Raw genomic sequence first — 14186 nt, 5'->3', positions numbered from 1 at the left:
AGAAAACCTGATGGAGTCTGCAAAAGACCTGAGACTGGGACGGAGATTTGTCTTCCAACAAGACAATGATCCAAAACATAAAGCAAAATCTACAATGGAATGGTTCAAAAATAAACATATCCAGGTGTTAGAATGGCCAAGTCAAAGTCCAGACCTGAATCCAATCGAGAATCTGTGGAAAGAACTGAAAACTGCTGTTCACAAATGCTCTCCATCCAACCTCACTGAGCTCGAGCTGTTTTGCAAGGAGGAATGGGAAAAAAATTCAGTCTCTCGATGTGCAAAACTGATAGAGACATACCCCAAGCGACTTACAGCTGTAATCGCAGCAAAAGGTGGCGCTACAAAGTATTAACTTAAGGGGGCTGAATAATTTTGCACGCCCAATTTTTCAGTTTTTGATTTGTTAAAAAAGTTTGAAATATCCAATAAATGTTGTTCCACTTCATGATTGTGTCCCACTTGTTGTTGATTCTTCACAAAAAAAATACAGTTTTCTATCTTTATGTTTGAAGCCTGAAATGTGGCAAAAGGTCGCAAAGTTCAAGGGGGCCGAATACTTTCGCAAGGCACTGTACGTTCATCTCTAGGACCTCTGACCGGATCTCTGACCGGTATGGCGGCTGCGTGGTCCCATGGTGTTTATACTTGCATACTATTGTTTGTACAGATGAACGTGGTACCTTCAGGCGTTTGGAAATTGCTCCCAAGGATGAACCAGACCTGTGGAGGTCTACAATTTTTTTTATCTGAGGTCTTGGCTGATTTCTTTTGATTTTCCCATGATGTCAAGCAAAGAGGCACTGAGTTTGAAGGTAGGTCTTGAAATACATCCACAGGTACACCTCCAGTTCACTCAAATGATGTAAATTAGCATATCAGAAACGTCTAAAGCCATGCCATAATTTTCTGGAATTTTCCAAGCTGTTTAAAGGCACAGTCAACTTAGTGTATGTAAACTTCTGACCCACTGAAATTGTGATACAGTGAAATAATCTGTCTGTTAACAATTGTTTGAAAAATTACTTGTGTCATGCACAAAGTAGATTTCTTAACCGACTTGCCAAAACTATAGTTTGTTAACAAGAAATCTGTGGAGTGGTTGAACAACCTAAGTGTACGTAAACCTCCGAAATCAACTGTAGTTCTTCAACCCATGGTACTGTTGAAAGATTAGTGTACATAGACTTATAATAGGAAGAATAGTGTACTATAGTGTAGGCTATCTCCTTATCTCATCTATAACTTATCTTATCTATAACTTGCACTACCCATGGAACTGTGTGATGCCAAATATTGCACCATGCTTTGCGTTCAAACTGTTACGGACTGGTCTTTTAAACATATTATTAGCTGCTACTAATGATCCTCAGCAACAACCACATGGCCGTGACAGCATCTACAGAGGAAACAAATGAAGGTAAACTAAACAATGTAATTCAATGGAATAATAATGCAGGCTATACCAACTGAAGGGTTGTTATTAGACCTACTGACAGCCAATACTGATAGTGGCTAATGTTTAACATGATAGAAATAGGAAACAGAGAAAGTCGGAGTAGTCTATAATTAAGACATTTGACAGCGCCGATCTCTCCAAGTTAAAAGGCTGTACAATTTAAATTCTGCATAATGGCACAGCATTTAATAAACTTTACTGTGGGAAAGTTGATATGTTGATATGTTTCAGTTTGCTGCCATATGACTGGTTTCACATTTGTCTCCAGCGATTATAAGGTCAAATAGATCTAAAACAAGTGTAATTTATATTTACAATTCCTTTATCCAAATTGATTACTCATTTACCTAGCTATGCATAGAGAATAGTGTTATTTCTATCAGAAAAAAAGAAGTAGATGCTTTTTCCACTTGGAACCGGTAGGTTTGCTGGACGTTATTCCTTGTTTCCTCACGTGTACAGGCGGTGGAATTATTAGGGAATTAAGTCATGCGAACAACAACTTACAGACGCACACAAATAATGACTACGTCTCCTCTGCCCAGACACGCATGCTCAAACCCCTGTGGACAGACAAAGAAAGGGAGAACGGCCAGAGTTTAAGTCAGTAAAATCACTTTTAACAAAAGGAGATGGCTATCTTTGAGGTGGAGCAAAATGTTTCTTGGGGACTGCTAATCATTATAATCACTGTGGCCTTGTGACTGAAACAAATATGGCTTCTGTTCATGCAAGTTACACTCATACGAAAAAAAAACACATCATTTCACGTGAAATTCCACGTGAAGTGTTCCAAAAACACGTTTTCACATTCAAGTGAAAGGTCATAGGGGTGTGGGATAAAAAGGTGTTTATGTTGCACATATAGAGAAGAGCTTTTCTCTGAAAATGGAAATATGATTAATATGATTTTTAAATCGTGTTTTAATTCTATCTAAATCTGTTTCATTGCTCCCATCTCTCACTGCAGCTACGGATGCACATACAATATGTGCCCCTGGCCCTGACATCACATGCTAAAATTTGTGTTTTCACATGTGCTCATACAGTGTCGGATTTAGGCATCGGCGACATGGCCACCCACCCAGGGCGGCATCTTACCGGGGGCGGCGTGGGGCACCCGCACAAAAAAATGAAAATAATAATATTCCGAATGGTGACATTTGCGTGATCGGTTTTCTATCGCTCATTTGCACGTCACGTCAATGACATCATGTCACCGTGTGGGACTGTGGGTCAATTAACCTTGTCGGAGTGGGTGGGGGGGGGGGGGGGGGGGTAGTGGGAGCGGGGGAATCTATCAAATAGCACACCTCTAACTTTGTACAGTGCTAATTCAATTAGTAATGCAATTTAGTTTGTGTGTCTCTTGTTTGAAGTGCAACAGTGTAGTAATCAGGTTCTCTTCTTTATAAGTGTGTTATTCTATTTGTGTATTTTTTGATATAGGATTTGTGCAATTTAGTTGTATTTGTGTGTTTTTTGTTAGCAATAGGGTAATAGCGTAATAATTCAATTCTCTTTTTTATTTGTATTTATATACTACAATTTCTTTCCATTTGTTTTTGTTACTTCATTTTGATATTTATGAGTTATTTTTGCATATATATTGATATAGTTTTAAATGATTATGATTATGATTACTATGATTATTTATTTGTGTTGTTCCAAATGTCTGAATAAAAATGACAGTTATTGCAGAATGGTGCTTTCTTTTGTGGGGCCACACAAGCTGGGCGCCATACAAGCTAGAACCGCCACTGTGCTTATATGTTAAGTGTAGTTTCATGTTATCACGTTACAATTGTCACATTTATTTCACGAGATGTTTTCACATCTGCTTACCTGTTGTTATGTGTGTTGTTTCATGTCATCACGTTAAAATTTGACATCCCCATGTTGTCACGTTTAGATCCAGATCCAGACTCATTGCAGAGAATAAGCTAACGTCTGTGGGGGCGTGGCGTAGTGTTTGGAGTTTGGGTAGCCAGGCAACAGAAATTGCTTCTCCAATATAAATCCTTGATCACATTTGTAAGCGATGTCATGGGGATGTTAGCTAGCTAAGCTCATGAGTAGAAACACGTCAGCGGGTCTAATGGTCATGTTGTACTGAACTGCACATTTCCAGGCATCCAAATCAAAGGCAATCCTTTGACACAAATTAAAACATGTCAAGTTGACACTTTCACAAAGTTGGAGTAATACCATGTTCATCTATTTAAAGGAATAATCCACAAAAACCTATATTTTTATTTATTTGGGGGTATTATTACTCTGCATGTCAGCAATTAACTTCTCAAAATATAGGACTTTCAAAAAACTGAATGTCAATAGTCACATTTTTTTTAACTAGGCATGTCAGTTCAGAACAAATTCTCATTTTCAACGACAGCCTAGGAAAAGTGGGTTAACTGCCTGTTCATGGGCAGAATGACAGATTTGTAACCTTGTCAGCTCAGGGATTTGAACTTCCAACCTTTCTGTTATTCGTCCAATGCTCTAACCACTAGGCTACCCTGCCGCCCCATCACATCATCAAAATATAGTTGTTTTTTATCCACAAAATGAACAACTATAAGGATTAATTTTTCACTTCTCTCATTGACTTTCCAAATCCCAAAACCTAGTCTGTCGAGTCTGCTTTGCGAGGCATTCCTGGAAGTATCGGTCTTTTGGGGCTTCTGGGTTTCAAAACTCTGTGGCCAAACCCACATTGAGTGGGGCCTGTAATAGTTTATAGGGGGCAATAGAGTTAATATGAGTTGGATTCACTGCTGTCTTACAAAGGGCTTTATTAACACCACTATATTTTTATTGACTGTTCTTCAATCAGGGGTGAGTTTCCCAGACACTTTGTAGCACAGAGATCATCTTAAAGGGATAGATTCCCCGTTTTTTTTGTCCCAATCTTAATCATTTCCTTGCCCCGAGTGAAGTTTTTTGACGATTTGTCACAGCAGTCCATTTAAGTACTTTCTAGGCAATGGACCAACAATGGTCTTAGTGCTACGAATGTTTCAGGAAAATCACCCCAGGTTAAGTGACCTAATTCACACAAATTACCTCAGGGAGAATTGTGTTCACATGTAGTCATTCTACAATGGTAAACGCACATGTTACATTCTTCCCTTTCCAAAATATATGAAATCCTCATGCCATCATTATATAACATTTACAACCACCGATGTGCCCACAGAGAGTGACAAACGTCTTGAGTGTGTTCCAGGTTGCCTATATTTGCCAGAGGCTGCAGACAAGAGATTGAGCTTCAGATCCATATGGTCATACAGTCAAAAGATGACGATAACAGCAAAATGGCTGTTCAACCACAATTGGTGTGTTTCCTCGTTGTTCGTTTCAAAAATGCTCTGGCTGTACTTGGTCTGCACACGATCGGGTTGTGCTCGGTACGCACATGCTTAGACAGTTCATGCCGAAGCTGCAAATGCTCAGTTTAGGCTCGTTAAATGAGTGCTAGATAAACATATTTCCTTTTCTTAACTCCTTTCACTCATCTGCAATAACTGGACGAATGAAAGTTCACCAATGTCCACTTCGATTTGAGTCCTTCATTTTTAACACAAAGTCATAGCTGATCTTTGAGAACCTTTTGAGCGCTCTTCTGACCCCTCCCAGGTGTCTATTACGTCATTTTTTATTTTATTCTCAATCCCGAGACACCTAACTGACCTTTCAAAGCACTTCAAGCTAGTCTCCATCAGAACCAACTATGTGATTCGAGGGCTCTAATGTTCCTTTATCCTGTAGTCTCACCATCATCTGATTTGTGGATGTTCCTTTAACATTAGGCCAGTTCTTCCATCATGGACCTGGGTATACCTACATGGCGGGCAGGCTTATGTTCCAGCCGAGCATTAGCACCCCTGCATCGATAACACCCCTCGATAACAATATCTAAATCATGTGTGTGATGGAACTAGAAGGCTGTACATCCAGTGGTTCTCCACGACCAGGATCGAGGAACACTTCATGAGGCATGACAACCTCCTCATCCAAGGGGAAAGCACTGTTCTCTTGCCAGGCTCTGCTGTTGCGATATGGGGCCCCTGTGGTGGGCATATGGGGCTGGGGTCTGTCTCTTCTCACTGGGGGCCCAGAGGGGCCTCTCTGGGCTGGGCTCTTCACTGCAGAGCTGGGCCCCTGATCAGAGGGAGGGGGACCACAGGAGAGGGCAGTGAATCTAGAGCAGCACTGATTGTAGGAGGAGGAGCGGTGGAAGAACGGAGGCTGCTAAAAATACTGCATCTCCAAGGAGTACTGAAATACACACATGCACACGCACACACACACACACTCATAGGCAAACACTGTGACGTGGTTGAACAGACATAAAGGTGTTTGCACACACAGACACACACATACATACTTTCCCTCATGCAAATACACACACACGCACACACACACACACACACACACACACACACACACACACACACACACACACACATACACACACACACACACAAGCACACACATGCATGCATACACACACACACACACACACACACACACACACACACACTCATGACTGGTGATGATGACAAAGAGCGGGTAGAAAATCAAATCCATCACAGGGCCTTCAAGTGTTTCCTCTGACTCACAGAGATAAGTTTCGAAAGGACTGTTAGCCTTTTAGCATAGCTTGCACAGATGTTCAGAAGAGTAAGGCTTGGCCACATATACAAACTTTTGTCCATGAATCGAAAACAAATCTCTTTCACACACACACATTCTCTTTCTCTCTCTTTCTCTCTCTTACACACACACACACACACACACACACACACACACACACACACACACACACACACACACACACACACACACACACACACACACACACACACACACACACACACACACACACACACACACACACACACACACACACACACACACACACACACACTTTCACAGTATTTTGACAGTGGGAAGTTAGTTCTGGGACTATTTACCTCAGGTATGTAAGTGTATTGTGTGTGTGTGTGTGTGTGTGCTAGTGTTTGTTTGTGTGTGTGTGTTCATGTGATACAAGTTGAGATCTTACCTGTTCGCTCCTGCGCCCAAATTCTCCCAAACTGTGCCTGGGATAGACAGATCAACAGAACAGCACACAACCCCATGTCCACACAGTAGAGTGCGCTCCCTCCTTCCTCCTCTCTCCTTTTCCCCTTGCACGCTTACTTCTTCAAGGAAAGGGTGCCTACTCCTCCTCTCGCCCACCTTTCCTCTCTCTCCTTTCACTCTCACTCTTCCTTTTTGACTTAGAAGTGAAGGGTTCTTGCTTTTTTCTTTTTCTCACTCCTCTCTCTTTCTCTCTCACACTCGTGTCTTTGTTTCCTCCTTAGTCTAAGTCCTGGGATGTTGTAGCCATGGTAAAAGAAGAGTTGACAAACAGTACAAACAGCTGATGAGGTGTTGCAGGTTTTCTGCTCCTTTCCCCGTCTCTCGCTCTCCTCTCTTAGTTTTCGGCCACCCTCCCTCCTTTTTCTCACTCCCCGTGTCTCTCTCTTTCTCTCCCTCTCCTGAGCACTGCTCTGATTTAGACGCAGGGCTGAGACTACCCTACATAGAAATATTTATATATTTCTTCCACAGAAGCTGCCAGGCACGTGGCACCCTCCTGTGGACATCCGTCAAAAACAAAAACGAACTAGTCAAACAGTAGAACTGTGCGACAGGAACGTGTGTTGATCCAGTCTCTCAAATAATCAGTCATGTTTAAAATACACCAAAACATAAAAATAAGCTTCACTCAACACTTGCTATGGAGCAGTGACATCGGACATTGGATCCTTTATTGGTGTATTACGCCGCAACACTCATAACTGTGGACATTGGATGTCCATGTGGCTGAGAAAAAGTAGTGCCAACACCCATATTTAGACACCCCTACACTGTGCCTCTTCCCATCCCCATGGCGACTGGAAGGAGTAGGGTAATTGTGTTGTGCGTTGTTGGCACGCTGTTAAAATGAAGTGGAACAAGTCTGGTAAAATCCTGCACAGCTGTTGTGGATGATTAAATGTCAAAACTCCCACGGACTCTACAGCCGAGGAGAGCTGAGCAAAACACGTTCTCTTTCATTCTTTTAAAGACCGATGAGCACAAACGCACACAATGTGTACTGGCACAGGCGAAGACACACACACACACACACACACACAAAGAGGTTTAGTGCACACACACACAAAAATAGGTTTTGCGCACACACAGACCTACACTAAAACAGAGGTTTTAGTACACACACACACAGCCCCTTTTCAGGCTGACTCGTATGAGACTAACTGCAGACAGAAATGCTCATTAGATTGTCAGGAAATGTAGGGAGACTGTTGGAGGATGGTGGACGTCAGGGCTGAGAATGACACTCAGAGGGTTCAGCAGGTGAGCTGCAAAGGTAAGTTATCATCCTGTCATGTTTAACCTCAGTTTGCAAAATGATCCTATTGTTCTATCTTCATTTTGGGGGTGTTTCAATCCGTAAAGCTGAAGTTCAGCGCTATAGCGTGATTGACATTTGCAGCGACTGATTTCACTGTAAACGCTACAAATGTCGGCTCAATCGGAATATACCTTTAAATTACAATCGAGCTATAGCGCTGAACTTCCGCAATATGAATTGAATCGAGCCCTTGATAATAAACAACACTGTCTAAATAGCCGGCTGTAGACAGACAAAACAAAGTTGGTTTGCCTATTGTTGGGCGTCCAAGAAAAACGTATATCTCACTTTATGTGCATGTATGTCACTTGTGCTCCCTCTCCGGCTTCTAGGTCACCAGGCTGCTCGTTATGGCGCACACCTGTCACCATCGTTACGCGCAGTCGTCAGACTCACCTGGACTCCATCACTTCCTTGATTACCTGCCCTGTATATGTCAATGCCTTTGGTTCCTTCCCCAGGCGTCATTGTTTCCAATTTCTGTTTCATGTCTGTGCGTTGTTCGAGGTTCTTTCGTATGATGTTCCATTTATTTAATTAAAACACTCACTCCCTGAACTTGCTTCCCGACTCTCAGCGCACATCTTTACAATGTATGTGAATGTTATGTTTCCATGTTCTGTGAAAGTTTCATGACTCTATGACTAATATAATGAATTAAAAACTTTTAAAGATTTTCCAGGATGCAGACACTGTTTTTGTAAAAAGGCATGTGTTGATCTACAAAACACAATTCACACAGGCCCCGATTCCAACTTACATTTCATGGGAAACTTAACCACCTGGTAGGGCATATTTTTCAATATTTCCTCAAATGAAAAAAAACACAACAAAATCTTAGTCATTTAATTTTCCTAAATTATGTTTTAGAGGTCAACAACATTTTGCAATCTTGTCATTTCCCATTTTAACTTTTTTTTAATATATATTTTTTATTTCACCTTTATTTAATTAACCAGGTAGGCCAGTTGAGAACAAGTTGTCATTTACAACTGCGACCTGGCCAAGATAAAGCAAAGCAGTGTAACAAACAACAACACAGAGTTACACATGGGATAAACAAAAGTTCAGTCAATAACACAATAGATAAATCTATATACAGTGTGTGCAAATGGAGTAAGGAGGTAAGGCAATAAATAGGCCATAATAGTGAAGTAATTACAATTTACAAAATTAACACTGAAGTGATAGATGTGCAGATGAAGATGTGCAAGTAGAAATACTCGGGTGCAAAAGAGCAAAAAAGTAAATAAAAACAATATGGGGATGAGGTATGTAGTTGGGTGGGCTCTTTACAGATGGGCTATGTACAGCTGCAGCGATCGGTAAGCTGCTCAGATAGCTAATTCTTAAAGTTAGTGAGGGAGATATAACTTCAGCAATTGTCTAGGTTTATTCTAGGTTTTCTCACACGTAAAGGTGGTGGAATTATCAGGGAATTATGCTGTGTTCATAACCAAGTGGGAAGGTGATATTTATCATATATGACTGGGAAAAATTCACTTGAACGCCCCTCCAACTGGTAATTATTAGTGGGAGACTCGTCTATCATCCCTGAGCTCCGACTTCTCCCACATGCTGACCTCTGACGGCGCCTACTAAGGAAATTATCTCAACAACAGCATTTATGGGCAGTTAAATGCAACAAAAAACATTACATATAAAGGCAATCTATTAATATCGTTTTTGAACACTATAATTTGTTTACAAGAGTGATACTATAGCTGAACATTTAGTTTGGGGTTTACGCAGCTTGTTGGCCATTAGCCAATAAGCTTTTGTCAATGAGTTCAAAGCAAGTGAATGCATCCAACTGGTATTTACAACTTCACAACTGGTAATTACCACCTTCCTATTTGGTTATAAAGCAGCATTAAGCCAAAATCAGAATTCTCTTATCTGTAGACACACCTCTACCACACCTCCATTTCAGGGATATCAACCCCAAACGTGGACCAGGTTGGCACTTGCATTACCCCATGCTTTACTTCAAGGTCAGAATACTCACGGAGAAGAAAGGGCATAACAAAAGGAATTAAGTTCCATTTAAGAGCGCGTATCTCAATGATGAATTCCCCAGCGTTCAGTGTAGCACATACAGCGAGGGGATGAAAACTAGGGCATTTTTGGAATGAGATTCACTGCAGAAATGTTGACCTTTCAGACAACTCATCCCGAGTGAGACAATTTTGCTCTTCCTCTGTCCCAAGGTACAATCCATAAATCGAGCGCTTATGAGAAGCTAATAACAATCAAACTTGATGGCACTATAAATTGTAATCTATTATGGATATACTATTTGTGGAAAATATATTGGTAGAGATAAAATACGGTAAAAAATACACCTGAACGATAAAAAAAGGGGAAGGTCGGGACGGTTCTGGTGCGCGGGCCACCAGTTGCAGGCCCATCCCTATAACAAACTGTCCAGAGTTTCATGTTCATTACCTCTTTTGATTGATAGGCCTTGTCAGTCATGGTGTGTATCCATACGTTATTCCTCTTTGTCCTTTTTCCATGGCTGGAGACACTATGAAAAGAGTCTGCCACTGTGATGGACCTCTCCATTCCCCCAGGATGCATTGCTGTCATGCTGCTGGTCTAAATTATGGGCGTCCACCTCTGACAGGCAGAGAGAGAGAGAGAGAGAGAGAGAGAGAGAGAGAGAGAGAGAGAGAGAGAGAGAGAGAGAGAGAGAGAGAGAGAGAGAGAGAGAGAGAGAGAGAGAGAGAGAGAGAGAGAGAGAGAGAGAGAGAGAGAGAGAGAGAGAGAGAGAGAGAGTGAGTGAGAGACCTCTCCATAACAGGGCTTATCTGAAGGTTGAGGAGGCTGGGGTGTGCAGGGGCAAGGAGGTTGTTTGACAAGTCATGGATACAGCTTAATTGAAATAGAGCAGTGCTTCCCAAACTTTTTATAGTCCCGTACCCCTTCAAACATTCAACCCTCTAGCACCAGTTTCAGTGCACTCTCAAATGTTGTTTTTTGCCATCATTGTAAGCCTGCCACACACACACACTATACAATACATTTATTAAACATAAGAATGAGTGTGAGTTTTTGTCACAACTCGACTCATGGGAAGTGACAAAGAGCTCTTATAGGACCAGGGCACAAATAATAATATAATAATAATCTATAATTTTGCTCTTTATTTAGCCATCTTACATATAAAACCTTATTTGTTCATCAAAAAATGGTGAATAACTCACCACAGGTTAATGAGTAGGGTGTGTCTGAAAGGATGCACATCACTCTGCAATGTTTGTTTGTATTGGAGAGAATCTCAGTCTTAAATCATTTTACACACACAGTCTGCGCCTGTACTTAGTTTTCATGCTAGCGAGGGCCAAGAATCCACTCTCACATTGCTACGTGGTTGCAAAGGGCATCAGTGTCTTAACAGCGCGATTTTACCAATGCAAGAAACTCTGAACGCAGCCCTATCCAGAAATCTGGCAGTGGCTTCTGATTAAAATACATTTTCACAGGACCGCTTGTTGCAATTTCGATGAGGCTCTCTTGTTCACATATCGGTAAGTGGACTGGAGGCAGGGCATGAAAGGGATAACGAATCCAGTTGTTTGTGCGTTTCGGGAAAGTACCTGCGTAATTGTGCACCCAGCTCACTCAGGTGCTTCGCTATATCACATTTGACATTGTCCGTAAGCGTGAGTTCATTTGCACACAAAATAATCATACAATGATGGAAAGACCTGTGTGTTGTCCTTGTTAATGCAGACAGAGAAGAGCTCCAACTTCTTAATCATAGCCTCAATTTTGTCCAGCACAATTAATATAGCTGCGGAGAATCCCTGTAATCCTAGATTCAGATCATTCAGGCGAGAAAAAACATCACCCAGATAGGCCAGTCGTGTGAGAAACTCGTCATCATGCAAGCGGTCAGACAAGTGACAATTATGGTCAGTAAAGAAAACTTTAAGCTCATCTCTCAATTAAAAAAAAAAAACATGTCATACTTTGCCCCTTGATAACCAGCGCACTTCTGTATGTTGTAAAAGGGTTACATGGTTGCTGCCCATATCATTGCATAGTGCAGAAAATACATGAGAGTTCAGGGACCTTGCTTTAACAAAGTTAACCATTTTCACTATAGTGTCCAAAAAGAGCCTCTCTCTCGGTGGATGCTGCAGTGTACCCAAGTGGCGTCGGGAGCAACTGCTTGCACTCGCGTTACCACTCCACTATGTCTCCCAGTCATGGCTTTTGCGCCATCAATACAGATACCAACACATTTTGACCACCAAAGTCCATTTGATGTCACAAAGCTGTCCAGTACTTTAAAACTATCCTCTCTTGTTGTCCTGGTGTCCAGTGGTTTGCAGAAGAGGATGTCTTCCTTAATTGAACCCCCCCCCCATAAATGTAACGGGTGTATACGAGGAGCTGTGCCAGACCCGCCACGTCTGTTGACTCATCCAGCTGTAACGCATATAATTCACAGGCTTGTATGCGAAGCTGTAACTTTTTCAAAACATCTCCTGCCATGTCACTGATGCATCGTGAAACAGTGTTGTTTGATGAAGGCATTGTCTGTATAGTTTTTGGCCTTTTCCCCCAGCATTGTCCCAGCCATATCCGCGGCAGCAGGAAGAATGAAGTCCTCCACAATAATATGGGCTTGCCTGTCCTAGCTACTTGGTAGCTCACTATATAAGACTCTTCTAGACCCTTCTTATTAATGGTATCTGTTGCTGTTATACATGTCTTACTATTTGAAAGTTGTCCTTATTCTCACTGAAAAAACTCCCATGATTTATTTTTCAAATGGTCATGTTTAATTTCTAAATGTCTGCGCAAGAGTGAAGGTTTCCCGTGAGAGAGTAACGGTTCATGTGATTGGATGTTAATTATTTGACTAGGCTACCTGTATTTGACATTGTGTTGTTATTTCGCTGAACACTAGATGGTTTCATTTTATTTTTGGCAGTGCAACAAGGCTACTCAGGTGAGAAAAAAAACTCACCCAAATGTATAGCCCCGTTGGAAAATATAAATGTACTGTTTCAAAATGAAAAGATTAAAAAAATAAAAAAATAAAATTATTCTTTGGCGTACCCCCGACGGCAAGGGTACGCGTATCCCAGTTCGGGAATACCTGCAATAGAGGGTTGTACAATAGGGGATTTGGGCCGACAGTATGATATAATAGTGGTGACGGAGAGAAAGAGTAATGTGCTAGGATAAAATGGTGAGGGGGGATGGGTGGACATAACCTAAAACCTACATTGCGTTCATTGGGTTAGTGAAACACAGAAATGGGGGGATTTCACAAAGATATGAATAATTTTGTTTTCCCAGCTTTTAAGCAGATGCTCGCACAATGACTTCAGAGCATGGGGAAAAGTTATAGCCCCTTTTTATAGGTCTAACAAGACGATAAAAATGTTTTAACGATTTTGGGGTGAGTTTGGACAGCCTTGTGGTTCTTTTCCCCTCCGTCGTAGACTGTTTTCCCCCTTGGTGAGTTTTGTGAGCAGTGCTCTCAGGCCCAAATCCACATTACTTAGCCTGGCTATTTTGCCCGTTACTCACATCTGTATTAGTTTTACTAAAGCTAATATAATGATGACCCGTCTCCTTCGTGTGTCAGAAGTGGGATTTGAACCTACGACTCCTGAAGATAACGTAATGGTCTCTTTATCAATACAATTACCACTTGACATCTTTTACTACCTGATATAACCTGATATCCTGATATCCTTTATAGCTTAAGCCTTACACCATAGCATAGCATAAAATAGGACCAAGGGAATGTGATCGACACTGGTTTCTGCTCATTTGGATGCCCTTGTAATTTTCATATATTTGATTTGAGATAAAATGATAAAATGCAACGTTTTTTCAAATGTCCAAGTAAACAAACAAGCAATTCATAGCTTATTACTGTGTAATGAATATGTAATTCCATCTGGTCATTACTGTGCCGTAAAATATGTTACCGAAGAACAAAACCCGTTTTCTGTAACAAATTTTACGGTACAGTAATGACCAGATGTTACACAGTAATAAACTATGAATTACTTGTTTGTTTTTCATTGGAATTATTCAATAATGCTGCCTCTTCTGTGTATATGACGCTACTTTATGACTCGAGTCACTCTGGGCAGCAGCTAGCCTAGTGGTTAGAGTGTCGGACTTGTAACCTGAAATGGTTGCAAGATCGAATCCCTGAGCTGACAAGGTAAAAATCTGTCGTTCTGCCCCTGAACAAGGCTGTTCCACTGTTCCTAGGTCGTC

The 14186-nt window shown here is 41.3% G+C and overlaps 1 protein-coding gene across 1 annotated transcript in view; it reads right to left on the bottom strand.

The window, feature by feature from the left end:
• The window catches only part of LOC139367533 (plexin domain containing 1), a 102636-nt gene extending 95619 nt beyond the window's left edge, over positions 1 to 7017 (bottom strand). The window contains exon 1 of the mRNA XM_071105778.1: positions 6531 to 7017. Coding sequence (XP_070961879.1) covers positions 6531 to 6606 — 76 coding nt within the window. The 5' untranslated portion in view covers positions 6607 to 7017. The remainder of the gene's footprint in view (positions 1 to 6530) is intronic.
• Between the last annotated feature and the right edge of the window lie 7169 nt (positions 7018 to 14186).

Source organism: Oncorhynchus clarkii, chromosome 16, assembly GCF_045791955.1.
Source record: "Oncorhynchus clarkii lewisi isolate Uvic-CL-2024 chromosome 16, UVic_Ocla_1.0, whole genome shotgun sequence".
Taxonomy (NCBI): Eukaryota; Metazoa; Chordata; class Actinopteri; order Salmoniformes; family Salmonidae; genus Oncorhynchus; species Oncorhynchus clarkii.
The sequence above is the reverse complement of the archived record's forward strand: the minus strand, read 5'-3'. Positions and strand labels throughout refer to the sequence as shown.